The sequence below is a fragment of the Tigriopus californicus genome, chromosome 10, assembly GCF_007210705.1.
Source record: "Tigriopus californicus strain San Diego chromosome 10, Tcal_SD_v2.1, whole genome shotgun sequence".
NCBI classification, from domain to species: domain Eukaryota; kingdom Metazoa; phylum Arthropoda; class Copepoda; order Harpacticoida; family Harpacticidae; genus Tigriopus; species Tigriopus californicus.
The window spans coordinates 5,963,300-5,990,206 of NC_081449.1; the positions used below are offsets into that span (position 1 = coordinate 5,963,300).

At 43.2% G+C, this 26,907-nt stretch overlaps 5 protein-coding genes across 6 annotated transcripts in view; 1 reads left to right on the forward strand and 4 right to left on the reverse strand.

Moving 5' to 3' along the window:
- The window catches only part of LOC131888706 (uncharacterized), a 30,119-nt gene extending 19,289 nt beyond the window's left edge, over positions 1-10,830 (forward strand). For both annotated transcript variants that reach the window (XM_059237625.1, XM_059237626.1), the window contains exons 6-7: positions 7,948-8,084; positions 10,042-10,830. In XM_059237625.1, coding sequence (XP_059093608.1) covers positions 7,948-8,084; positions 10,042-10,271 — 367 coding nt within the window. In that variant the 3' untranslated portion in view covers positions 10,272-10,830. The remainder of the gene's footprint in view (positions 1-7,947; positions 8,085-10,041) is intronic.
- Positions 10,831-13,380: 2,550 nt separating this feature from the next.
- On the reverse strand, positions 13,381-14,656 carry LOC131888976 (protein obstructor-E-like). Its single transcript, XM_059237948.1, has one exon. It carries the CDS (start codon positions 14,404-14,406, stop codon positions 13,618-13,620), a length of 789 nt encoding a protein of 262 aa, XP_059093931.1. The 5' UTR covers positions 14,407-14,656; the 3' UTR covers positions 13,381-13,617.
- A 248-nt stretch (positions 14,657-14,904) lies between these two features.
- On the reverse strand, positions 14,905-15,761 carry LOC131888977 (protein obstructor-E-like). Its single transcript, XM_059237949.1, has one exon. It carries the CDS (start codon positions 15,759-15,761, stop codon positions 15,000-15,002), a length of 762 nt encoding a protein of 253 aa, XP_059093932.1. The 3' UTR covers positions 14,905-14,999.
- Positions 15,762-16,714: 953 nt separating this feature from the next.
- Positions 16,715-20,059, reverse strand: LOC131888975 (uncharacterized). The gene is made up of 2 exons (XM_059237947.1): positions 19,901-20,059; positions 16,715-19,835 (listed from the first exon to the last, which is right to left on the reverse strand). The coding sequence occupies exon 2, from the start codon at positions 19,211-19,213 to the stop codon at positions 17,273-17,275; it is 1,941 nt and encodes a 646-aa protein (XP_059093930.1). The 5' UTR covers positions 19,214-19,835; positions 19,901-20,059; the 3' UTR covers positions 16,715-17,272.
- Positions 20,060-22,626: 2,567 nt separating this feature from the next.
- Positions 22,627-24,623, reverse strand: LOC131888990 (zinc finger protein 391-like). The gene has a single exon (XM_059237969.1). The coding sequence runs from the start codon at positions 24,285-24,287 to the stop codon at positions 22,767-22,769; it is 1,521 nt and encodes a 506-aa protein (XP_059093952.1). The 5' UTR covers positions 24,288-24,623; the 3' UTR covers positions 22,627-22,766.
- Positions 24,624-26,907: the final 2,284 nt, after the last annotated feature.

The following is a 26,907-nucleotide window of genomic DNA, read 5'->3' on the forward strand; positions in this document are numbered from 1 at the left end:
ACGAGACAGTCAGTAGCCTTTTCCCATCTTGGGGGGTATTTGAGGCGGCCTCCGATATCGGATGTAGTCAATGATACGTGATTGGAAAGTTTGTCGCTTTTTCCATTGATCTGGGGAATCCTTCTTTCCTCTTTGTCTACTTCTGCTCCTTCGTCCTCCTCGTCTTCGTTTCCTTGAGACAAGCTCAAACTTGAGGAAGGCTGAGAAGTCAGAAATTGAGAGGAAGGCCTTTGGATTTTGGTAAAGGTTTCAATGGAAGAAAGAGAGATCGTCCTTATACTCAGTGTGCCTCTGGCGACAAGATATAATACGCGCTGTTCCTTGGAACTCCGAAGGGTGCCCCATGATTCACCTGTCAAGTTGCGAAGAAACTCTGAGCGAATGAAAGTTTTGGCGTCAAACAAAAAAAAAAGAGAAGAAAGATTCTCGGAGTCTGTGGAAATGGCAGACATAACGCTTAAAATCACAAATAAACACGCTTTGATATGGCTTGATCCAATTCATAGCCAAGTTTTGCGTTCCCTCTCTATTCTCAAGATCCCTGTTCCTTTTAATTTGAACCACGAACAAAGTTCGAGACGCGCTTTCTCCTTCAAAGTTGCATTGGGAACAGTGCTACAACATGAGGAAACTAGAAAAAAACAGCCTTCTTTGTCCTGGAAAGATTGAGGGGTATTAATTATGAACTTTCCCTTCTTGTGTTTAAGTCGTTCCAGAAGTTTCATTTCACGGAAAATGTCTCCATTTTCGAGCAAAAAGTTGCAAAAGCATAAGAAGATTCATGTAGGAACGCGTACTAAGTTGGCTCGCGGTCGAGTCCCATAAAATCTGCAGTAGTGGAAAAAACTTGATTTACATTTCCGAACACAACAGAAAAGAACTCGAGAACCAACGCCGAACCAAAAGGCCATTTTGCTCCAGTTGTCTCTATATCCATGCTATATCTCGCCAACAAAAAACGGGATTTGAAAAGCATTGTTTCTCACGCTAATCAATATTCCTCTTTCACCTATTGCACTTTCTTGACTTAATTTGTCCCCCCCGGGGGGGGGTTCAACTTTGATACATTCAGCTTTTAGAGCCAGGATCCTTCGCTGGTCGATGAAAATTCTTGAAACTACTTTTTTAATATCATTTTATATCATTTTCTTTTGGGATCAGGGATAACAAAAGCTAGAACGTCTTGTCATTTGCTATAATCGGGGTCCTTTCTCAGTGCAATTGCTTGTGAAAACAGTATCGAGGTCCTTGACATTTGAGAAATTTGCCCAATCCCTTCAAAGAACATCTCTTGATTGTTTCGTTGAAAAGAGAAAGCCGATTGCATGTCCAAGTGTCACAAATTCCAATTCCGTTTCTCGGTTTGCCTACAATAACTCAATTGTTTGCCCTAGTTCAACCATAAGTTGGTTTGATCTATGGGTGGACTCGTTCGGATGCGGAAAGAAAGTGGTTATAAAATTCCTCCGGGGATTTCCGTTCCTCCTCTTGGCGTGCACTTGGAACACGATAATTCAACAAGCCATAAAATGAAATTACGGCCAGATTTGTCTTCTATTTGAATACTTTCATCCACGGAGATCACCTCCGTCTTGCTCCCTCTTCAGTGATACGGTATGCTTCGTATGCCTTCTTAGTTCGCAAGACCCGCCACATTTGGAATATAGATGGGATGCTTGAGTACCAGTTTCATTTCGTGGGATATGTAGATGGGACGGGAGGAAGGGGGGGGGGAGTGGTCTTCTTGATCTGAAGCCTTGGCTTGTGCACCACTCAGCAGGATGGTTTAGTGTTCCATAATGCCAAAAGGGAATCCTTCAAACTTGGACCCACAACGGCCTTGGGATTAGCGACAAAGCGACGCAATGATAAAGTAATAGCCGTTTAGTGACGTTTTATTGGGACTCAGATTATCTAAGATTTCGACCGCTCTCTTTGCCTGAGCGTGTTCCATTTTGGCGTCGGGAGTTGGAACTCAAAATAAGAGGAAACCATATTCCACGAAGGGATGAAAATAAAGTTCTCGTAAGTGCAGCCATTGATCACAGTGAGATCTCGTTCGCTTCCCGAAACGGTTGACCGTGGATAACGGCTGGGTTCCCCAATAGTGGCGAGGCCATTTCCATTCATACAAGATTTACGAACATGTTCCACGAATACTCAGCTTTGATGGAGGGTAGAGTGGGTGGGGTGAATTTTCAGCACTCGCCATCATGTTACTATGTATTTCCACGGGGAATTGAGGACATCAGGCTGATGTTGAGACAGAAGAGCGTAATTATTTACTGTTTACCTTAACTGAAAAGAAGGCTCCGGATCTTGAACATGGAAAGCCCATTTCATTGAAGGATTTTGTGGGACGCTAAGCTTCAATTCGAACGGATTCTTCCCCTTTATCCACTTCGACGTTTACGCCTCGGGTTGTGGTGTAGACTGACTATCGTATGTAGTAGGTATAGCTGTAAGGGTGTGTGCACTGCTCTCGACTTCCCCTACAATTGCAAAAGTAATTCATTATACAGCAGGAGTGAGAGGATGAGATCGAAACGCCTTTCGGAGGACGAGTGGATCCCAAGGATCGGCGGATTTCGCCCATCGCCCATTTTCCAAACCTCTATATATCTATTTATTTTTTGTTCAATTGTTCAGAACCCATCTCAATAGGGTGGTCCCCCTTTTCCATGAGCCTTTCCCCCTCACCCTTCAAATGAAATGGGGAAGAATGGACGAGCCTTGTATTTGATGCTTTGATATCCCGGAGACTGTACCACGTCAACGACGCTCCTTATCGTGAAACTTGATGAAACCACATCAAAGAGAGTGAAACGTACAAATTTGAAAGTACGAATTTACGTCGGCAATCTCTATACTGTAGCACAATACACAAAGACCAACTTCGCTTTTCTCGGGAGGGTATCTTGAGCAAGATTGCTCGGTGAGGAAAATGCAAATCACTAAATATGGATGTGCATTGAGCGGATTCCAAAGCTGACCAGGCGTGACGCATTTAACGACCTCACTCCCAATGGATGTAGAATAACAGGAAATTGGATCCGAGTTCTTCTTCGATTTCCATTTCACTTGCTCGGGAACTCCGATCTCGTCGATGCATTCTGTCCAGCATTTCGTCCAAAAATCACCTTTGCAAATCTTGCCAATAGAAAAGGAAATGGGAGGCGAGAGGGATTTCAATTTGTTGTACTGCACTTTCCCTGACCACCTCGAGCTGAAAGTGGAACATTACGATATCCATGTTCCAAGCGTTTTTTTTTCTTATTTTATTTTGTATTTAATGCACTGTGGTCGGAGGATAGAGCCATGTTTGGACAGCGAAGTCGGCCATCACATCGTTCGTAAACATGATTCCAATAAAGAAGTGCTATGTCCGTGCCAATTTACTTCTCGGTCAGTGGATGCGGTCAGCCTCGAAAAGCTACCTAAAGACAGGTCGGGGAAGAGAATCGAACTGGGGGGCTCTCTCATTTGAGGAAGCTATACGTAACCCCTAGGCCGTGTCTTCTCCTTAAATCTCTGTGTGAGTCACCCTTTGACCATTCATTTTCGAGAAGAAGGATAAAGGGGCCAGTAAATATGTTTTGAAAGCTCGTTCTCTGGTTCATCTTTTTGTGTTTGCCACCAAAAAAAAGACCATGCTCCTTGAAGGCGGCAGTGCAAATATCACAAAGATGCTCAAGTTCGTGGAGGAAAGTCCCTAGAGAAGTTGGCCCAACCTTGTGGCTGGACCAGAAGCATTGCGAGAAGTTCAATGTCACCCTGTAGGAAGAGCGAATGTGTCAAAAAATCTTTCGAGCCCGAGTGGGCGAATCGACCTCATTCTATTCTTATCAGCCTCGACTTATGCATCCTTGGAGAGCAAGTTTGAAGCTTGCTTGGGGTTGGGACAGCTTCATAAACATTCTGTGGAGTTCGGCCAAGTCAAATCCAAAATGCGTTCCATCACCCGAAGTATCTATTGGAAATGAAAACTTTTGAGACAGTTTTTTTGCCATGATGAATGGAAAACAACTCGAAGGCTCCGAAGCAGGCAGCAAAACCTGGATCTTCTTGGTTGGCAATGTCAATAATCAACGAGGAAAAGTATCGATGGACCAGAATGTATGTCTCTCAGGGAATTGGACCCTCCGCAATTATCAAGCTCGAAAGCGAAAGGAAACATGTTCTACTAGCCTTGGAGGATGGCCATGTTCCAAATTCTCAGTGAAGGCGTTTAAAATTTTAACAATGCTCTGCAAATCCTCAAAGTGGGAGATGAATCCCACACCCACATGAGATGTGGTCTCGCTTCCCTCAGAACGCAATAAGGATGCAGTTTGTCAAAGCTCACCATGTTCCAGCATCACTTCTTGTAGGAAGTGCCAAGCATGAGGTCGCTTTTTGTTTTCCCCTCAGAGCCTCAAATCCAATTTTGAAGTTGGTAAAAGTTCCTCGTCGACCCTCATGGAAGCCAGTAAATTGCAATGGTGGGAGTGAAAAACTAAAGAGGTAAACGGCTAGTAGGCCTGTCAAATCATCAACGTACATTCCTCAGGGTTTCCTCTTTTGGGTGGGTGTGGCGCATGAAGTTAGGCACCAAGTGACACTGAAATGCCAATGAGTGGTTCGTGTTACCTTTACGTTAGAGGATTCACTTGAATAAATTAGGAGAGTGCAAGTCCCGATTCAACCATCTTGAGCGTGTAGCACAGAAATGAAGTTATTTTCCCAAGAGCATTCAGTCAGTTGCCAGGCGCTCATTTGCATATAAAATTTGAACTTCAATCTTCTCTCAATCGATTGGAACAGAAGAAAGCGCTTGGAAAAAAAGCAAAGGGATTCCTCAAAGATAAAAATCCCATGAGATTCCTTTTGAAGACGGATGCAGGAGGACTTCGTTTTGTGCCCTTCCGTTTCAAGTTTGCAGATTAATGCGTTGCATCGAGGAATCGCTTCACTTGAATGGAATCATCCGGGATACAGTATGATTGGAATGCATTGACACAACCAGATACAGTTGCACCTATCACTTTTTTTATCTCGATGTTTGAGCAAGCAATTACACGCTTGTTGCTTTCAACTTTCAGGTCATTTTTCATGTGCTGTAGAATTACACTCCAGATGAATAAATATTGTTCCATAAATGAATGTCCACTTTTAATCATGGAAAAAAGTTTCCGTTTCTACAGTATTTATTCATCAATTGGGCAAATGAGAATCAAGGTTAAACTGCGTCTTGGTGGTAGAAATTGTAACGAGTTGACTAGTTTCCCCAAAATAATCAATTCAGTTTAAATGTAAAAAACCTGGAACACGATGTCAATTTCCCCACTTCCAGCTACTAGTTTTAACCACATTCTTAGTAATGCTTTAGATAGAGTTTTAATTGGTGGGTATAGCACGTGCAGTTTTTATGAAAATAACTCAAGAATGAGTCATCTTTTAATGCTGTTTTATTCAGTTGAACATTTGTGGGATTCGATCACAGTCTTCATTTCATCAGGCAAAAGACTCGTGAGACACGAGTCTTTTTTGGTATCATTTATTGGCTAAGTATGGAATGGATGAATAATGTACACGAAAATGGTCCTCATGTTGTTAGAACAATAAGTCAGTCATTTTCTCATTCATCAATTATGGGATGCTTTTTTCAAAAATGATAAGTTCGTTGCGACCACCTGTTCCTCAAGACCATTTTCCTGGCTGTCCCTCTTCATTGGGTAGTTTGAAGACCGTTCAAGATAGAACATGCTCTTCTTAAGAAAAGGTTACTTCACAAAGGAAGAAGGTAGTCAAAAATCATGCGAAAAAGGGTTACGACAAAAAGATTGGAACACCAATGCTTGTATGCACCATGTTGTGCCATTACTTCCTATGATGGGACCTGGGAGACTAATTTCGTGGAATATGACTTCCTTTTAGACAAGGCACGAGAGTTATACTGCCAGTGCCATACTAGAAGATATGCGCAACAAGGCCAAACCTTCCCTACATCAACTGTGGACAACTTAGGCCATTCTCTTCATTCATTCAAAGCTTTATAGCAGACGTAGACCTTGTCCTGGTTTTAAATCCCTCGATGCAAGACTTCATGACACCCCGGGGGGAAATTTTCCATGCCTAACAACAATAGCACACGGTGTTACTCACAATACTGATAAAGGTTTTTTGCAATTGCCATGACATCTAATAACGATCTTCCTTGTTATTGAAACAAAAGGAACAACTTTTGTAAAAAATCATCTTGGGTTCTAGCTCATATTAAAATATTGATCCACTTAAAATCTACAAAGAGATAGGATTTCCAAAAACGTAATCAATAGATGTTGAAAGTAACCTTAGTTGCGTTTCAAACTAAAATTTTATTCAAATCCATGAAGCAAATGATAAGATATCTCGTTTTCAAAGATTGCATTTTCATCAAATTGCTCCGGTTGTTTCTTAAACCAATTGCCAAGAAATATAATAAGCTTTTTCTACGCCTAAAATATAAATGCAAATATTCCAATTTTCTGAAGCAGGTAGAAAACCCCCAATATAGTTCGCAATATAACTTAAAACTTACTTAATGTCAATATTTCAAAGTGTGATGCCATACTTGTCAATCGCAATTTCAATCAAGCTTGATCTTGAACTTTGACAAAATTCTATCAACGTAGAATAAAAACATCGCTACTACGTCGAAATTATTTATTGCAAAAAGTGACAATTTTGAAAATTATACTGTCTCATTTATCGTTCAAGTATTTTAGGAACTTAATAGGATAGTGTAGCTTTTGGCACTTAACTAAAATGAAAGGCAATCTTACATGTTTTGTAAGTTTTAAGCGATATTTTTGCTACTTTTAGCTTTTAAAGAAATGTTAAAGAAAGTGGAGAAATATTATTTCCTTTCGTGTCATTGAAAAAGACAATCACATTCCTTGGGATTAACTGGAAACACAATTTGGCCATTTTTCGATCTTTTAAGGTGTAAAACGCAACCTTTAAGTTGCAATAACTAAGCATGTGCTAAATAGAACTTTATGAAATGTTACGTCAATACATAACTAAGAGTATGTTTAATACTGATTGACTACGTTTGTGACAATGATGCAATTTAATGGGCTTTAAGTGATTTGACACACTTATTTGAGCTACTTTTAAACACGTGTATTTCACAAAAGTTGTTCCTTTTGTCTCTTTGGCAAAGAAAAACATAGCTAGATGTCTTGGCATTTGAGCAAATACTTAACCAGAAAATATAACCACCGTGAGCAGTAACTTAACAATACACGTTGACTCCTCGTGTTGACTTGGCTGTCGATTGAAAAGACGACCATTTTACTTTGCCATATAAAAGTACGTGGTTTTTGCTTGAACGATGGGTTGCGGGATGACGTTATGGCACATTACGCTCGAAATCACTAATTCCATTCTCTTTAATAGTATCAATGTTAGGAAACGTTCTGTATCTGCAACGTATCAAGGAGGCTCCAATTATTTATGTCACATCTAATTAATATTCCACACGAGAGAGACGTGTTGTTAATGTCCCATCAAGGCCAAGAAGGAACCTTCCCTGCCAACGAGGAGACAAAGCATTGCGTATGAATGTTGTATTCTCAGCTCTGGAACCCACTAGTAGAAGCAGTGAGACTGTCCCATGTACATCCTCGTACATACAAACTTACATAGATAGAGCGACACACGTCGGCTCCAAACTGTATCATCTTTCCTGAGACGAGCTTGATAATGCACTTGGGAATGTTCCTACAATATATTAGCCCATCTACTACTACTACTACTACTACTACTACTCAGTCGCACTGCCACGTTCTACCTCTGTCTGCACTCCTGGTTAGTGAGTGGAATTGTGATATTGCCATTGCTACAAGAGTACTCTTTAGGGTTGTGGGCAACAAAAGTGGATCCATTTCGTGTTGCTCATCTCTTTCCTCTTGTCTGTTCCAGCATCAAAACCAAAGAAAATAATGATACCTTGAGTAGCCATTTGTATTTGGCCACGGCAGACGCCCAAGACAGCGGAGTGTACTCGTGTAGCGTGGCTAATCTGGCCACTGCCCAACTTTCCCTCCACATCTTAAATGGTAAGTTCTCAATCATACCCATTGTACCGGTATGACAAAGAGCCGGGCAAAAATCCTCTGACTTGAGCTTAGACGTCTTCTAACCTCAGCACTTTCGAATGGAAAACGATTTCACTCCTTCGTGAAAGGGGGATACCGCCAATTTCCGGCGAATATAAACTGTAGGGACCGTACAAATACAATGTGTATGCTATCACAAGGCTATTGAAGAACTTAGGAGGTCCTCTGCCGATTTTTCGGAGCGAATCCACAACGACGCGAATGTTGCCGGAAACACTTTTGCATCCTTGTGAATATGGTATAGTACACTATGTATGCTCTGTTCCAATAGTGGAACTTGTGAAAGAGAAATATGCCTGGAAGTTAGAAGGAGGACATTCCATGCGGTTCCATCCTCGGAGACGGTAAAATTGGCCTCGTCTTTCTTCCATTTTAATAGCGAAACTCGTGGTGGTCTTCCACATTCTTTTAGAAGGAAATAAAAATGCAAATGATGTTCTTAGTCAGCCACGAAAAGATAAATGGCCAAATGCGCCGTAATCGAATTTGCACAATTGAGTCGGTATCTTGAATGCAAAGGAACCACCCACAGAAGTCAGATCGATCAACTTGAATCGTAGGGCAACAAAAGTTTGGGAAAATGATGCGAAAACTTTTACGTCTCTTGAACAAGTTCAATTTAATTGACCTACCTGCCTGTATACCATTTGCAAATTCAGCACGATAAACGAACCAAAAAGTTACTTCATTTAACCGTCTAAATTCTAAATACCGGTCAACAGCGGCTGTTCTTCTTCCATTAAAGTATATCAGATTACAAACCCATTTGGGCAATGTTGGTCCTCAAAAAGGTCTACATACGAATTTCCTGTTGATGAGACAGTATAAGAAGAACCGTGCAATCCAAAGCAGACCCGCCATTACATTGATGAATGAGCCTTCCTGAAACGGCCGTTAGGGACAAAAATCGTCCGCTCAGTTTCCATCTGAAATGTTCTACAAACTCCAGGCCCGAGCTAATTTGTAAACTCGTGTTTTAATACCAGCCGTTAAACACTTAGGATCACCAAAGTATGTCACATTCAATTCGTTGCTGGCCTTTTGAAGCATACCCCTTTTTAAAGGATACACTTAGGCTTAGTAGTCTGGCTGAGAAATCAGTCAGCCTTCATACCTTGCATGACACAATTTAGGCAGTCTTTTTGAAGATCAAATGGAACCTCACTTTCCATTGATCAGGGGAAGTAAAAAAAAGTCATTACCTCATGCTCACGGCAAAGGGCGGTATTAGCTATAGAAATAAGGCCAGGGACGGCTGAGATGTCCCTTTTCACGAAGGCAAGCCATTGGTTTATGGAATGTTTTAGAGGCCCGATCCGAGGAGGTCCCCTCATCTCCATTGGATGGGATTTGGCCGCAACAATTCAATTATCTAATGGCTAGGAAATCCTTGTAATAATGACTGATCCACCTTGAGTTGTTGGGCGTCTTCATGATTGATGCTCGCGCTGATTCAGCCGAAAGTAAAACTGGGCAAATCTAGCGAACAAAGTGGCGTAGCAAACGAGAGTGAGAAGCACTTCGCGAGAGATAATCTCGATCAAGGTGACGACCGCGAGGAAGGAGAAATGGAAAGAAAGAGAGCTAGGCTCTGTAATCTTCATCATAACGGTGGTTTATTACAACACGTACTAGTACAATAAGTGCACACCGTACAATACTACTGTACACGAGTAGTACTCAGAAGCAGCTTTGCAGTGTTGTAACTAACAAATCGAGGTCATTCGTTCTGGTGTAGGTTTCGCAGACGAAATCCCGCCCACATGCCCAAAATGGATGTTCTTCTCCTGAGAGCCTCCCGAAATATATATTTTTGAAATGTAATTCACACTCCGTCCATCATCATCATTTCTCTCCATCTGGTATTTCTTCTTCTTCTTCTCTCTCTCTCTTTTAGGCGAGGAACCCGCGGCTATCCAAAGCAGTCGATCCGTCTCAATTCATCATTCCATGTTCCAAAGTCCCTCTACGAGCATTTGGAACCCTGGTCGACTTTTGGCATTGCCATTAATTTTGTCAGAAATTCACCCTTTGGTTCCATTGAAGACAATGCCAAGGATGACAGATGTCGCCTGCTCACTGATTCTGTCCCTCCAAGTCCACAGGTTCCTACTAGTTATCCGTTGAGCGGTCCCTCTCATTCGTTATGCTTGGATGGAAGTTGGACATACATTATGAAGCTTTTTCCCTGGAGCCTTCCTTCCGTCAGTTCGACACAGATCCTCTCTACAGGCCGGACCAAAAAGAAGAACCATTTTGAGCACTACTTCCCCATTGGATCCTTTAACTAACCTGTTTTAGTAGAGAGGAATGGAGGACCAAGTGGGGTATTTTATCTTATCGAAGCTAAGGCTGTGCGCTAACACCCAAGTCCTCGTTTGTGCATGAACAAGAAGCATCGATGCACCGAAGAAGATCAAGTTGTCAGTGTCTCTTTCGACGAAGTACATGAGCTCCCATGCAGCTTGGATGATCAAAGGGAACTTGGAGAACCAGTTAAACCAGTTAACAAGCCAAGTCATTCTCAGTCCTAGCACCACCGTAGCCCAGGAAGTTGAGCATATGGTTTATTATCTGCTTGCTCTCAAGGCCATAAAGTTATGATTTAGAGTTTTGTCGGCAGCAAAATCCAATTTTCCGGACAAATGAGCTCAACTTGCCAATTTCACAATGGCCCATTGTGCACGATCTACTTTTGACTGCATACGAGACCTATTTCACACGACGATCAAACGATTCATGGTTTCCATATTTTTATAGCCGAATTTTTAACCCAAAGCGACCTGGATTCTTTCACAAAAAACAAGCCCTTACTTACATGAACACTGAGAAGAGGGTGATTGCAATGTGCAAAGAATGCCACCATTTGGATTGAAAAATTTCGAATTCCCGTTCGCATTAGTGTATATTATGCTTCGATTGTACTACAACCATTCTTAGACACGGATATATGAAATCAAACAAGGAAACATCTACTACGCTAGACCAAAATAAACACTGAAACAAAAAGATTCTTATTCTCATTCGATTTCCACTCAAATTTAGAACCAATATGCTTGCCCGTACGTGCGGACGACCTGGACCTTTCATAAAATACTCGTAAAAATATGCAACCGCATAAATCAAACGTGCTCAAAGTGAAATTGCCCACGACATGCCTCATGCACTATCGTACTTTATTGACCTTGTCAAAATTGATAGCAGACCCTTTCAGAGCTCATTAGCCTCGACGACTTGATCTCGGAACACTTGCAAAGCAATTAAAACCAGGACACCAATACTCGTAAACTTCTATCCTTGAGTTCATGAGACACGTCGTAGATTTTGAGGTTAGTTACCCACTTGTGCCCAAATATGGACTCGCTTGAACTGACAAGGTCCCTGAGAGAGAGAAAGAGCGAATGAAGTGTAGACAATATTGCATCCTCTCGTGGATGTTTTCGTTCACCTGCCCCCTTCATTCTCTATCTGAGCTCGTGTGTCTTACACTGCTTGGCAGGAACGAATTTAGTTCAAGGATACTATTTCCAGGAGGAAATTCGAACATCTCCATCGGGATGTTTCTAGGCCGAGGCTTAAAAGCTTCGCCAAGTTCGTTTTCGCGCTGAAGAGGGAAACCCTGGCAAGATGGGAGCTAAGATCCACTGACCTGAACATAATAACCTGTGTGTCTCAAGGAATCGGGGGCGATGACAAAGCCGTAGAGAGATCCTAAAGATCAAGGACACATGAGTCAGAGAAAGATAATAAATGCCCATATTTCTCGGAGGTAGGAAGAATTTCGAGTGTGGAACCGGAGTGAATGATGCCAACCAAGACTTATTTAGAACTGCTAGCAGAGACGCGGCATTTGAGGTTTGAGGTTTGCATCATTTATTGATTGGATGAATGCATTTGGGAAACTTCTTTTTTTGGTGCCAAATCCGATGCATTTGGTGCGATGGATGGTAGGAGGAGAAGGAGCAGGAGAAGGAAGGCAGAGTAGTTGCAGAAATAGTGAGAGTTTCAGCCCAGGGAGATGATGAAATTGGTGTCTTGGTTACCTTAACTTTTGTCTTATTCTCTCGGTAGCAACAACAGCTCGGTGGTAGACCTCTTTTTCGCTACGACTTCGGGGCCTTTGTCATCTCCACTTATCTGCTCCAAAAAGTCCGAAAACTTGATCCCCAGAGTCATTCATGTCACGGGGAAGAAGCCGCTGCCTTGGGACTCCCTATGGAAGTATATATATCTCCTTCTTCCGACATCTCGGAGACGACATTTCGCACTCTCATTTACCCGATGATATTAATGATTCAATGCGGGTGAACAAGGGGCCAAATAAAGCTTTGCGAGCATCTGGCAATGCTCATTGTACTTCTGACACTATCTCATGAAATCAAGAACTTCAATGCATTGAGGCCGCCGAACTGTCGTCTGACGAACGGGGTTGCTTTGACTTGAATGGCCCCAATCTCAAGTTTTCCTCACCTTCTGGGTAAAGTGACTCCAAGTTTCGTCCCTTTTCGCCATTTTTATGACACTGACGGATCGAAGACGAACAAAATGGGAATAAAAACGCCCCAGTATTTCATTTCGGGCGACAAGTGCAAAGAAAAACAGGTCTCCCCAAATTTTCAGTTAAAGTCGAGTGTCTCCAAAGGGAGTTTCTACGGTATATCTCATTGAGTAAACAGTTGGACCAGGAAACTGCAGGAAATTTACCGAGCAAAATTGAGTCTGCTCCACCTGGTTGGGATCAAAGAGTATTCTTATCTGGATCTTGATAAAAGTCAACAAAAACCGAAACAATTCTCTTTGGTTGGCATGTTTGAACCACGTGACATTCGGGTGGTTGGTGAGCCTGCCTGTGATTTTGGATAATGGCGTATAATTGCAAATACAAAAGCCGCACAGCTTTGTGCTCCTTCTCTGCAAAATTGCACGATAACGCATTAATGCATTTAGGACCAAACGAACAAGATATTGAATTAACCTGCCCAGCCTACTAACCACCCAACCACCATTTGATTTCAACGTTTGTCGCAATGGCTTCCAACCAAGGAACGAAGGAGCGAAGAGAGGCGAAGAGAGGCGAAGGCAAAGAAAAAACTGTTTGCTCAGAACCACTTTTCCTAGTCGCTCCAACCCGGCAGTTCACCTTGACCTTACAGTGGATTGACCGAGATACTGATTCGATGAGACAGGTTGAAGAAATGGTTCTTTCTACTAAGCGTAGATGAAGAAGGAAAGTGAGTTGGGTTTAGCAACGATCAACGTTGCTAGGTTTTATTCGCTGTTATGGGTTCAATAAATAACAAATTACAGAGAACGAAATGTCTCGTAGGAATCAGGGGACGGTGATTGAGTTTTATTTTCTTCTTCCTCTAGTGGAACCAGTCCCGATGTGATGAAGCCCGTCAGGAGATCCAGTATTGAATCGTTGTTTAGCGTTCATGAGCATTAGGCAGTAAGCAACGACATCAAACTTCTTTTAAGCAGTTGGGCAGGAACAATCCGCGTTACAGGAATCGGGACATTGAGAGTCCTCTTTACAGCCGTACCAACAGGCGCATTCGGGGACCTCATCCACGCCCTTGCAGGTCTTGGTGTTGTCATCAAAGGCTTGAGACTCACTGCATCCGAACTTTTGAGGAGTCTTGCCATCAAAGCAAGAGAAGAAAAATCGACAATCAGAAGGATGAGCGTAGACGGGATGCGCTGATCTGACACCTTGGAGGAACTGCTCCTCTTTAGGACACTGAAATTCGCCTCCCTCTTCAAAGGTCCTGGTGTCCTTGGCGCAGACGCGAGCATCAATGCTGACTCCATCCGGGAATACACAAGTCGAGGACGCAATATCGAAGACAAGGCCCGGGTTGCAGGGCATTTCATGGGCAACACCTTTGCTGCAGAGGTAGAACTTGTCACAGACATTGGGGTCCTCGTGTTCGAAGAAACCGTTGGCACGGCCGCATCGTGGGTCCCGCTCCGGATCGGGCTCTTGGACGTAAATCCGATCGCCGCAGTCCTTCAAGCCCAATTGACAAGACTCGTGATTGCGTAGGGCATCGTTGAAGAAGTAGCCGTCCTCGCAAAGCTCAGCCTTGGCCACTCCATCAACACAGGAGTAGTATAGATCACATTGCTCTTCGTCTCTGAATCGGCCGTTGGGCTCAGGACAAGTGAACTCGAAGCTTGGTCCTTGGAAGCCGGGCTCTTCCTCGCCGTCTTTAGCAAGGCACACTCCAATGATGGAGCAAAGTAGGATGAATCTGTTCATCTTGAGTATCTGAGTGTAACTGAGATTTAGGATACGAGATCAACATTGTAGAGTTTCAAGCCATCGTCCAACTCGCTGGCGGGGAAGGAAGCGGACACCGCAGGGGAAATGTGTTCCTCCGAATTCCATCGCCAGTAGGGCTTCGCGTTGACGCTGGGACCGACATTTCTCCGGCGAAGCCGACCTGAACCTGGCACCGTACCGGTCCTTCCAGTCGATCGACAAATCACACACACACTCACACACACATACACGTATACACACCATTCCCCATTACCAATGACGTACATACATACGTTCCATCTAGACTGACTTTGAACCCGCCCAGACGAATTTCTTTTTTTCCCCCTACGCCTCAATCGGCGTCTCCAACACCAAATCTAGTTTCATCCTATCTAACCAGGAATACCCATTTTGATTATGGATCCCATCTCTTGAAATGTTACTTACAGTCTAGCAGTACTTTATGGTGTAATTGGAATAGACCAAACGGACAAATAAGATTCGAAACTTCTGTTTATTTTAAGCGAAGTTGGAGTTACACGCACATTTAAACCAGTTAACATGTGAGATTCGTGATACATAACATTAAATTACTTGGTAGGGCATGAGCAGTCAGCATTGCAAGATTCGGGACACTTGGAATCCTCGTTACATCCGTACCAACACGCACATTCGGGGACATCCTCTGACCCTTTGCATGTCAAGGTGATGGTGTCAAAGACCTGGCCTTCAGGGCATCCTCGCTTCACCAAGTCGGTTCCGAAGAAGCAACTGAAATAAGCCCGACAATCCGTGGGGTGAGGGAACAAGGGATGAGCTTGGTTCAAGCCGGTGGGGCCCAACTCGATGGTGGCAGGACAACTGAATCCATCGATGGTCTTGGCCTCGGGGGCTTCTTGTACGCAAACCTTGGCCTCAGGGGAGAGCTCAGTGGGTCGGACGCAGGTCCCGATGACGTTGTCAAACACCAAAGTCTCGACGCAACTCATCTCGTGGGCGGTTCCTTTGTCGCAGAGGTAGAACTTGTCACAGACTTCGGGGTCCAGATGGTCGAAGATTCCATTGGCACGGGTGCATTTGGGATCGCGGTCCTCGCTGGGCGGTTGAACAAAGAGCCGGTTGCCGCAATCCACATCGTAAGGCAACTTGCATTTGCTATTGTTCACGTCCTCGACGTCAAAGACCTCGCCGTCGGGACAGAGCTCCTCTGTGGCGATATTATCCACGCAGACGTAGTACAGATCACACTGCTCCGGATCGGGGAAAAGGCCATTATTTTCGGGACAGATGAAAGAGGTCTGAGCCAGGACCGTGGAAACGGCAAAGGACAAGACGACGAATAGTGTGGTCATGTTGAAAGGAAAAAACTAACTGAACCGCTCCTTTCAATGGAGCTCCCAGCTTGGAAGGCCTGCTCACAATCGGAGGTGGTGTATGTCGCAGGTCTACATTTCCTTCAGAGTGAGTGTGTAATGTCGAGGAGATGGTCGAGGGGCGTGTGTGGTGTGGTTCGGGCACTCCAGAGGCGATACATTCATCTTGATCTACTCGAGTTCGGTCGGTGGTTCAGCCAATGAAGCATGATTAACTTTGATTTGATAGAAACTGAAATGATTTCATAGCATGGAGATGACTATGGCTATTCTATGTGGTTGAGGGCATTGGAGCCAACCCAGTCAGATGATGATACGTGCAGTTCAATGCGGTAGGTGTCGTGTAGTCCTGAGGGTTACTTCTCGCTTGGGTAGCTGATGTCGTTTTGATGTCAGTTTCGAAGAATTACAACACAAACTGCACTCTATTCGCTTTTTATGATCGTAAATCAACCACAGGGTATATAAAGAACAGTTCCAAACCAAAATTGCTTTGACCCACAAATCCACATCATGAAAGTGGGACACACAATTATTGTATGTGAAAGTGAACAGTTTCACTCGCTGTGAGTTGTGAGTTTCTATTTTAAAACATCATGTTCTTTGAGCCTCGTTTCCGACCACTTTGTCATTGGCCTGGACACAATTATTTTGACGTTCTCTAGTTGACCGAAATGAAACAAGTGGCTGCCCTTGAGTTCTTCATCAAGGCCATTGCCTTCCGCAACCACCAACCCAGTTAGAGCTCCCTGAACAGGCTTATTTGATGGTCGATGGATGGATGCTACGACTACTGTAGAAAATAATGATAAGATCAGACTCGGAGGGGAATGAAGTTCAGGTCAGTGGATTTTCGAGGCAAAAAGTGGTTGCCCTTGCTTGTTCGGGTTCCGTCAACAATTTTGTCGCTTCGATTCCACCTTTTATTTCATCTGATATGCGAACATCGACGCAAACCACTACCACCACCGCTACAACCACAACAACTACTGTATGTACTCAAGGTTCCCCAACTACGGAGTTTGCACAATTCATATCACATACTGCACATACTGTGCGGTGAACGATTCGACTTCGAGACACGTGCTTACACATCGTGCATTGGGAGATGAAGGGTGGATTTATTTGAGCAGTGTATGTGGGGGAACACAGATTTGATACAGGCTTTAAAGCCGAGGCTGATTTCAATTTTCTGCTCACGTACCCTGGCCTTTGTTGTACTTCCCACTTCAGCCTTGTCTTCCTCTTGACACTGACACCTCATCCTTTTTCTGAGCTCCTTTTCGTCTTCATTCTCCGCTTCTTACTACGATACTTAAAAGTGACCTCGCTCGATGTTTACATGGTGATTGAAACGAACAAGAGAAGTAAAAACCGCACCACGAATAGGGATGAAGGTAACGTTTCACTTCGCTTCAAAATGTCTAGGAACTGTCGGTAGCTCAGACATATTTCCTCAAGGTAGAGGAAATATCAAGTTTTCAGTCGGATCATCTCATGGCAGTGGAAGGCTTCAAAACAACATGCAAAACAGCCCTGGGAAGTAATCCTAAATCACCCAGAGTCATGCTGACATCCAAGTCCAATCGATGTCTGGGAAAGGAAGAGAACATTTGCAACTCCGCGTGTTTATCAACATCTTCTCCTTCCTGGCGATGTAATTGCAACTGATTACGGAGGAGCCCAATCAAGGTTCTCACCGTATCATAAGCAACAAGTTCGAGAATCAAGGGAAATCCCGCTAAACCCATCACCTTGAGGTGACATGAGTTTCGACGAGGCTTCCGTTTATCTTGAAACGGAGCCGCCACCTTGGGTCGAAATGTAGAAGCGGATGAAAGCGGCAACGTCGACGCCGAAGGCAACGAAGACATCAATTTTTTCCCCTTGGATGATGAGTTTGAAATATTGACTTGTGGAGTCAATTTCCTCGAGCTCGACGAACCAGACTTGGTGGCCTTGCCTGTCGGAAGTGGTTTCAGATTTCTGGGTCCGGATGGTGGGGGCTCCATATCATTGGCGGTGGTATTTTTGGCTCCTCTGTTGTTGGGTGGTATTTCCCTGCTATTACGCAAAAAAATGTTGCTCGAATTGCTCTTCCTCGACTTGGAGGAAGACAATGAACTAGTTGAGGGCGATTTCTTCAGAGGAGCTAATATGTTTTCGGACTTGATAGCCTTCATTTCCACTTCTCTCATGGAACATCGAGGCTGAACGGAATTTGAAGCAAATCCCTTGCTTTTCCGTACGCCGGAAGAGGTTTCAGTACCCTCCAGGCTTCGACCGAGACCTCCAAAGGCTCGAGTGGCACCAATTTTGGAACCAGGCCCATTCTCGTCCCTCTTGTCTGTCAATAGCAAGGTGACTCCATCTGGGTATTCTCCCTGAAGTTCGGCCGGAAAGTATCCGTCAGCCAGATCCTTTAGAAACGCTCTGCTTGCAGGTTCATTGTGAAAGCGGAAGCGCACTTGTCCGTCCAAGTAGAATCCATTTGCATAGAGGTCCAGAGACAAAGCAGGATACTGCTGAAAAGAGGCGGAATTTGCCTCGGGGTGATACTCCACGCTCCTCTCGTTCTCACAAACAAGCCGGTTCAGCTCGGACACGTTCTTGATTACTTGATCAAAATCAATGTCAGACTTCTGCTGATTCTTGTCGTTTAAGCTCCTCGGGAGAGCGAGTTCATCGTTTGGACCCTTTTTGTCGGGGTTGAAGCCTTTTACTGAAACAAGATCATAGAGCTCCGCGATGACATCATCCTTCTTCAGACATTGAGGACAATCCCGCCAAGAAGAGGAACTGGATGACGCTCTAGATATATTGGGAAGAACTGTCAGGGCCCCTTCAGTACCAGTAGTAGTACCCTTGGGGTTAAGTTGTTGCCATTTCTGGTACTTAGCCACATGTTTCTCCAAAATGTCCACTTCCAGCGCTCGATCTGACAATCTGGCACGCGTCCATTCCAGCTCTTCCATGCATTTTCTTAGCTTCTGCTCGTATATTAGAATGCCGACATCATTTGGGAGCGTGTTTAAGCTTCCACTTGAAATACTCCCCAAGCCCGAAGTTGCGGCCGATGACGGCAGTGGTTCAAACATATTGTCCGAATCAATTCCAGAGGAATACACATCATCTGAATCATCAATCACGGAGTGTCGCATCCGATTTGCATCTGGTTGCCATGATCCATTCGTTCGTTTTGGATTACTTCGGCCATCTCCACCCGATTGGTCCCCTTTGGTCGATTCCTCGTTCTTGAGGGATTTTCGAAAAAAATGAACTGTCTTTTCTTCTTCACTTCTGGTAGAATTGAGATCCCAATCTCTGGGCACCATTTCTGAAGCATTGTGGCCTTTAGCTCCTCCTCCGGGCTGGAAGCGAGATGACGAAGATGATGATGATGTTGTCATCGTCGTCGTACCTTTTCTCATACCCGAGTTCGGAAAAGATGTCAGGATGAGATCTCTTTTCTTCTCATCGAGAGACGACGTACTCGCACGTATGTACTTAACTTTTTCCTCCGTGATAGAAAAGAGAAAAGAGTTGTGGGTAATAGCAATGACGGCGTTGATGATGAGAAACGTGATCACAGGGATGGAGATGTCAGAGGAGACAAAAGAAGACCCTTTGGTCGTGTTTGGGTTGGTGGATTCATGGGATTCAAATGTTGAGCATCGGTTATCGGAATTTGATGACGAAATGCAGCCAAACAATGAGCACGACTATCTCTCGAGAATAAATGTATCATCAAAAAGTCCATTCAGGTCTTTTTCAATGTCTCTCAAATCACAATTCGTGTGCTTGTTTTTGATGCTATCGTTCTCCATATGGAACAAGCGACGCGACGCTTTCGATACAAGCCAATGTATCGCCGTTTCAAAAAGAAGCAAAGTTTGCCGTCTGCCAATAGAAGCCCAGACAACCTTTGTTCGAGGCCATCTCCAAAGACTTTCACATAAGTAGAGACCTTTGTTCACATTGAGGGTCATTAACGTATCGACAAAAAGAAACCAAGTTCCAATAGCGGGAGGACCTCAAAACTCACACAGTCACCTGGAAAATGTCACGATTCAAAATTCATGTGCCCAGTGCTAGAGCTGATGATAAGAATGGCACACCAGAAGTTTGTTCAATATAACGAGCTGGATGGACGACGCGCATGCTTGACAATGGAAAAAAGGTAGCACAGCTTTCTCGGAGGACAACGTCCGGAAGGTAGAACTATGCTGAAGGAGACATCGACCGATTTGGGGGTCCTAAACAATTCCACAACAATAACAAGCTCTCTGTTTAATAGAGGCATCGAAAAGAAGTAAGAAATCCTTTACTTTCTTAATTAGAATTATTGCAAGAGAGGAATGCTCATATTTGAAATTTTTCTTAAAATTGTGCATTGATAGTTCATCAGGTTCATTGCTTTATTGTTCAAAATGAACTAGGGTTTTCATTCTCTAAAGCCGAACCTTTTGTTTTCCGGATTATCTTGTGAACAAGTAAATAATGGCATCATTCGTCATAAAAAGGCAACGAGATGCCAAGACTAGCAAGAAATCCGGCGCAACAAGCCATGAACACTCGCCAAACCTTCTTTAATACCTGGTGGCAAGCTCTTCTTAATACCACGCTAGAAGGTTTTAGTCAATTAAGACACAACTTTGCAATAATGGCTCTCAATTGACGAGTAAGTATCATTTGCAAGTGCTATTATCCTGCAAGATTTTTGACATGGTGGGAATCTTGCTGGCAATGTAAATGTTTTTGCAAAAAGATCGAGCCAACACAAATTAACAACTTCTATTGTCCATGACTAGCAAGCACTACACTAAACCAGTACTTCTTGTAATGAAAATCATTGGCATGATGACCTTCGGTCCGTGACCTTGGGAAGAGGAGATTTTAGTGATCTATTAGGTGATTAAAGCTCAGAGGACCCACAATGTTCGACCGTCTCCACAAGATAAACATCTTGAATATGCATAACTTGTGACTAGCCAGAGATCATTGTTGGAATCACAATAAATTTGGCACAACTACGGGGTGGAGGTTGTTACGTAGTTCAGTAACAAGTTTCGGTGTTGGGAATGGACATTTCAATTCTCTTGCAGCTGACAATGCTCATGTTTCTAGTTTTATTATCTTGACTGAGAATGACTTCTGATTCTCGTAGTAAAACTTTATATCGTGGGAAAAGCAAGGTCGCCTTAATGCCCTTTGTCTCCTCAATTATCTACCATCGTGAGAACTAATTAAGAGGATGAATAAGTATTTTAATGGAGGAGGTTCAATCATTGGTTATATCTCTTCGAAAGAAGCATCAATCAGGCTCCATGAGTAATTGCTGAGGTCCGAAATTACTTGCTGCTTTTGAGTGCTTCGGTCAAGTACGTAAAGCTTATTCAACAACATAAAGGGTGAAGAGTTGCTTATGAATATGTTGGTGTTGGAGCAAGTCAGTACAATAACTGATCTCATTACGCACCCTTGGAGGTGCTCGAATTCATAGAAACAATAAACAACAATAAGCAATAAAAAACTAGAGCTAATCAGTAATCACCAAGGGTTCAATCAAGATGTACGTCTCATTATTTCATAATCGAATTATGGTTGGTGGTAATATTTAAGAACACACTGTTTTAGAATGTGCCTATTCGTTAAAAAGGAAAATTAATGCGCACCAAGACGGTTGATTTTATCATTTTTGTTGAAAAAGTGCAGCCAAAGAAGACGTGGGAGGACAAACATCCTGGCATTTATTCTACTTTCGACCCACGAACACTTTTTTCGTGTGATAAGCTTGAAAAGAGCTTTATACGCTCGTTCATGCATGAGGTGATATCGTTTGGTTCAAGAATCACTAAAAAGTGACGATCCTTCTAAAAAGTCTGAAGCAGGAGCGAAATAACTTCGACAGGGCATAAGGACGCGTACAAACATTTGTACAACTCCGACGTGTCTATAGAGCATGATCCACTCAAAACTTGGCTTGCACGATCAGAGTTTCAATGACCCATGAAGGCATATTACCGCAGCCCCCAAGATCGTCTTCAATACGCTCTTCACGGACACCTCTTGGAAATTTGAATGAACATATTCCGAAATAACAAACCATATCCTCTTGTGGTTGCAGCCAATTTGTCCGAGTCATGTTTCCCATCCCATCTTCCTTACCATTTGACTTGTTCTGTCAAGAGCTTTAGGGTAGTAGTTTATCACAGCTCCACGAGGACACACATCCATCTGTGGTGGGTGATATCTGACCATCGTCTTTCTGTGACACATTGGGCATTATCATTCGAACCTACCTTCACATCTACCACTCAAATTCTTCAATCAACTCTAAACCCAACCCCAACCGCACAACTCCATTCCACAATGATTGGCTCCCAACGGTCAGCTGTCATTTTGCTGGTTTGTTTGGTGGGATTGCTCATTGATGTAACTCGAACCCAGGGTGTCCAAAGGGTCGAAAAGAGCGTCATCAGTTACCAGGGCACTGACTTCTTACTTCATGATGGTTGTCCTGAACCTCAGTGTGATCAGAGCCAAGGTGAATGCCAACGGACCATCAACATGGTTCGCGCCCTCTACTCCCATTGTAGCCAATCCGAGGATGGCCAACATGTGGGTTGTGTTTCAGATCTCATTGGACCCAAGCAAACCATCACACTGCCAGTCTACGCTAGTATCTGCTCGGCCATGTGTTATGAATCGGACCCGAAGAATCTGGAGCGGGTCCATCGATGTCCCACCCGCGGCTTTCGCGTTCATGACCCGTCCCTGCAGAGTCTCTTTTAAACTAGTTCAACAACCTTATCATCCCACAAATAGAACACTCTTCTACAGACACGGTTCACAAGAAATTTATTATGTCTACGACAGATTCAAACAATTGATTACGAGGGGAGAGGTGCAAGAAGGGCAACACGTAAATTGTATCGGCTTTTGTCACATGGTAAAAGGGTTTGCGCCCGAATAGAATACTTTTTAATGATTTGTTTCTAAAGGGTTTGTGTCAGATTGAAGCGCAATTACTCCACTGGCAATCTCTTTGGCCGGCTGATTGGTCTTTCGTATCCGAGGCAAAGGCTCTTTGGTTGGGATTTTGTTGTACCTGGGTTCTTTGCCTTTATGAAGGCTTTTGTAATGTCTGATCACATGGGATCCAGAACTGAAAGATCGGCCACAATCTACACATTGGAACTGCTTGATGTTGGAGTGGACTAATAAATGCCGCCTGAGGGTGCTTCGAGCTATAAATTTTCTGTTGCACAAATGGCAAGAGTGTCTCTTTTCTCCTGTATGGGTCATTTCATGCTGTCTGAGAGTGTTGGAAGCCCGAAACTTTTTCTTGCACACGGAACACTCATGAGGATACTCATTTTTATGGATGCGCTCATGCGCGGTCAAGTTGAATTTCTCTAGAAACCGTTTGTCGCAAAATTTGCAACCAAAAGGCCGCTCTTGCATGTGAGATCGGAGATGTCGTTGAAGATGAGAATTGCTGTAGAATTTTTCCGGACATAGTGAACATTGATGTCGTTTTTCCTTGGTGTGCTGGAAGACTGTGTGTCGCTTCAATCTACAATTTGAGGTAAAGGTGGCATCACAGAATTTGCATTTGATTTTGGGTTTCTCGGGTCTCGGAGGGGGTTCTTGGCCATGTTTTTTCCTATAATGCCGATACAAATGCGTACTGGAGAGATAAGTATTGGTACACAATTCACATTGATGTTTCTTTTCTGCAGTGTGGCTGACAATATGTCTCTTCAAAGCACTCGGATATCCGAATTTCTTGTTACAAAACTGACATTGTCTGGCTTCCAAGGACTTCCATGGACCGCCTACTCTCTTCTGAAGGGCTTCGTCCGTCGTTTCTTTTTTGAACTGCGTCTCATCGATATCGACATCATTTTGGAGGCTCGAGTCCTCATGGGTTGGCGTGCATGCTTCGGTTCTGATTTGTGGGCAGCTATCCGATGGTTGATCGTCATCCTGATCACTGAGAGAATCTGATTTGCCATGGTAGTCCTCATCACGGATGTCGTCGTCGAGGCTTTCGTCCTCCGAGTACTCGAGTTCTTCCACAACATTAGAGAGCGTTGTTACTGCTGAGAGGTTTGAGGCTAATCGGGAAGACTTCCTTGAACTAGTATCCGATTTACGAGTTTCCCCATTTGCTTCGTTGAATTTAGAATCGGGCGAAAGAGACTCTTTAGCTTCCTCTTCCTCAGAACCACTAATTTCTTCGAGGTCACTTTCTATTTCCCGTAAGTATAGCTCTTCTTCGTCCAGAACTTCTTGCTTGATCACCAAAGACTCTTGGAGTTTGATCTCCGTGAAGGAAAGATCGTCTGGATCCACGGGTTCCTCTTTCACTCTAACACCTAACTCCAATGAATGGGACTTAAGAGAGCCGATATTATTGTTAAAATGAACGTCCATTTTCCACCCTGTAGGACGCCCTAGTGTGTGATCGTATGACAGACAATTGTTCCACCGATCCATGTGGAGAGTGGAACAGCTAACTTCCTTTGCCAAAAATTCTTGTTGGGTCACCTCACCAACACGCAGCTTCCTTGCACCGTTCTGTCAAGAAAGAGGAACGAAGGAACGAAAAAGCCCTTCTTCCAATACAGAGAAAGTCGATGGGAGAAGGAACACCACCGCCAACAACCCTGCTTGCGCGATGGAAAGTAGTGATGACTCCTCGTCTCCTCTTTCTCCCTTGTGGATCGTCATACGGGGCTTGAAAAGGCGGAGAAGAGCTCAGAAAAGGAGGGAGAGGTTCTTCCCTGAAGAATACCAGAATTAGAAAGCTCCCAAGCCCAATCTTGTTATGGTAATTTAGATAGAGTGCCTATTGCAACAATGATTTTTCACTTGTGTTTCACTCATCACACTACTAAAAAGAAATTATCTACCTGACAATTGCGGTTGGATTAGCCAAGGATATTTGTAACTGGAGGATTGGACATGCCGATTGAAGAAGCTAGGAGGATAATGTTGACAAAACAGGCCTGTGCATTTAAAATGCCACACTTATTTAGATCCCCTGCTATTTTTCTCGCAGTTCTTTTTTTTTAATGCAAACCCATTTCAACTTGTAAGCAGAGAGTGTTAGAAGTTTCAAGCCTTATCTGTTCGCTACTAACGTAGATAGAGCTCAAAATATGAAGCAACAAAGGGCAGGAATTCTTGCCTTATCCGCCCACCGGAATAATATCCACCGAAATTACCAAGACTTTGGACTATGACAGGTCCACTGTCCAGCTTGTGATCACTCAGTAAGTCCCTAGGGGCTCGATGTGATGATGTCTTCCATGTTGGAAAGGAGCACCACTATGCCAACTTGCCGGTCTAGACTTACAAATTCGACTTTGCAATCTTTGGGTGTTTGAAGCGCAAGTTGCCATATGTCCATTTTAAGACAAAAGACCAGCTGAAGACCGCCACAAAGGATGCCTGGGCCAGCCTCGAGCCAAGCTTCATCAAGAACAGATGCTCCAAGTTTCGCTCCGGACTGAAATTGATAATCATTGCTGATCAGGGCAACACCAGGCAACATACATTGCACTAGGTCCTAGTTATTGATTACATTCAATTCCATATCCATGTACTACAACATTCTTTGCATTACATGCATTCAAAGCAAAATCAAAAATTGTTGCATTTTACGTGCACAGGCCTGTATTTTAAGCCTCTAAACATGCCAGAGATGAACCTACATGGTATGAAATTATGACTGAAAATTAGTTACTTGTACTCAGGAGCCAACTATTTTAGACTATGTTCATTTATCTGTAGTTTCTAGTCTATGAAATATAAGGTCTTGAAATCTAAAAAAAAATAACTTGTAATAAAAAGTACGCATTTTTACCACACACTGACAATACGCAATCCATCTTTACCAATACGGCATCATCCATGAAGTATTGACGAAGAAATGTCTCGTTATAAGATCTCTTTGGATTTGCCAAACTTTTCATCTTGATTGGTCGAAAATATCGCAACAGGTTGAAAATCCTAGGCGGAACCTCGTCGACCTTAGAGCCAATCAGCATTGCCAGTGGCTGCACCGGGGGAGAAAATTCTCAAAGGTGATTAGTGATTAATTTTAAAATCAAACGTCCACAAAATAGATTGCAGCCGCCGAGTAAGAACTTGGTCTCTAACTGGCTTATTTTGAAACTTGATGGCCACAAAAATATGTAACCAGCGAATCATAATTTGGCTTCTATGTGACTAAGTTTGTTGCTCAATGGCAACAAGAAAAACATTGTGTCCGGCAATCCTTCTTTTGGCCTCCAAGTTACTACTTCATTCAATAGTTAACCTTTGATCTTCAAGAGGAACATTCTTGAATTCTAATCTTATCGTGAAAGCCTTGACAACTTCACCTTTGGCGGTGTGTGTAAATTCATCCTGTTTTGAATAGTATTTTTTGAAGAGTATTCCGACAAGTTTTCTGCATATACTCAAAAAGGATGACATTTTCATCCCCATCTGAGACAGTGTTTTTTTGACCCTTTGACAAGCAATGGCTATGCCTAAAAGATGAAGTTACTTCTCAAAATGTGATCAGACGTCATCGGACAACTGTTGCGTAATGGATCCGGGAAGATCGCGTAGGTTAAATTAAGTTTTTATCCATTTTGAGCAAATCTACGTTTTGACACTGTTAACCCTATACCAATCTAAAAAAAGGCTTCTTGAATATGAAATTGTTTGAGATTATCATTTCGCCTGTTGTTTTTGCACATCATCCTAAGATGTGAACACTAATTTATGAAAAAATGAAGCAGAAATTCGCTTTCTCATACTTTTTTGGCTTACAATAAGCTCTATATCTTTGTTATCGAAATCTAAATTTATCTTTTTCTTGGAGATATACAGTGTGCTTTCTAGAGAGCAATGTCTTACTTTCTCGGCCAATCATATTTCTTACTTTAGCCAACCAAACAAACAATTAAGTTGTCCTAAATTATGCTTTCAGATATCATTTTAGTCATTAGCCTGCATGCATTTATGTTTTATGCTTCGTTAGTCTAATCAAGTCAAGCCAAAAACATATTTTTCCAAACCTGCGGAACAAAAAGTATGAGGATAAACTAACATTCAACCACGT

Bases quoted from the DNA above. Each gene is read 5' to 3' on its own strand.
- LOC131888976 (XM_059237948.1), bottom strand. From the start codon at position 14,406: ATGAACAGATTCATCCTACTTTGCTCCATCATTGGAGTGTGCCTTGCT.
- LOC131888990 (XM_059237969.1), bottom strand. From the start codon at position 24,287: ATGGATCGGTGGAACAATTGTCTGTCATACGATCACACACTAGGGCGT.
- LOC131888975 (XM_059237947.1), bottom strand. From the start codon at position 19,213: ATGAGAAAAGGTACGACGACGATGACAACATCATCATCATCTTCGTCA.
- LOC131888977 (XM_059237949.1), bottom strand. From the start codon at position 15,761: ATGACCACACTATTCGTCGTCTTGTCCTTTGCCGTTTCCACGGTCCTG.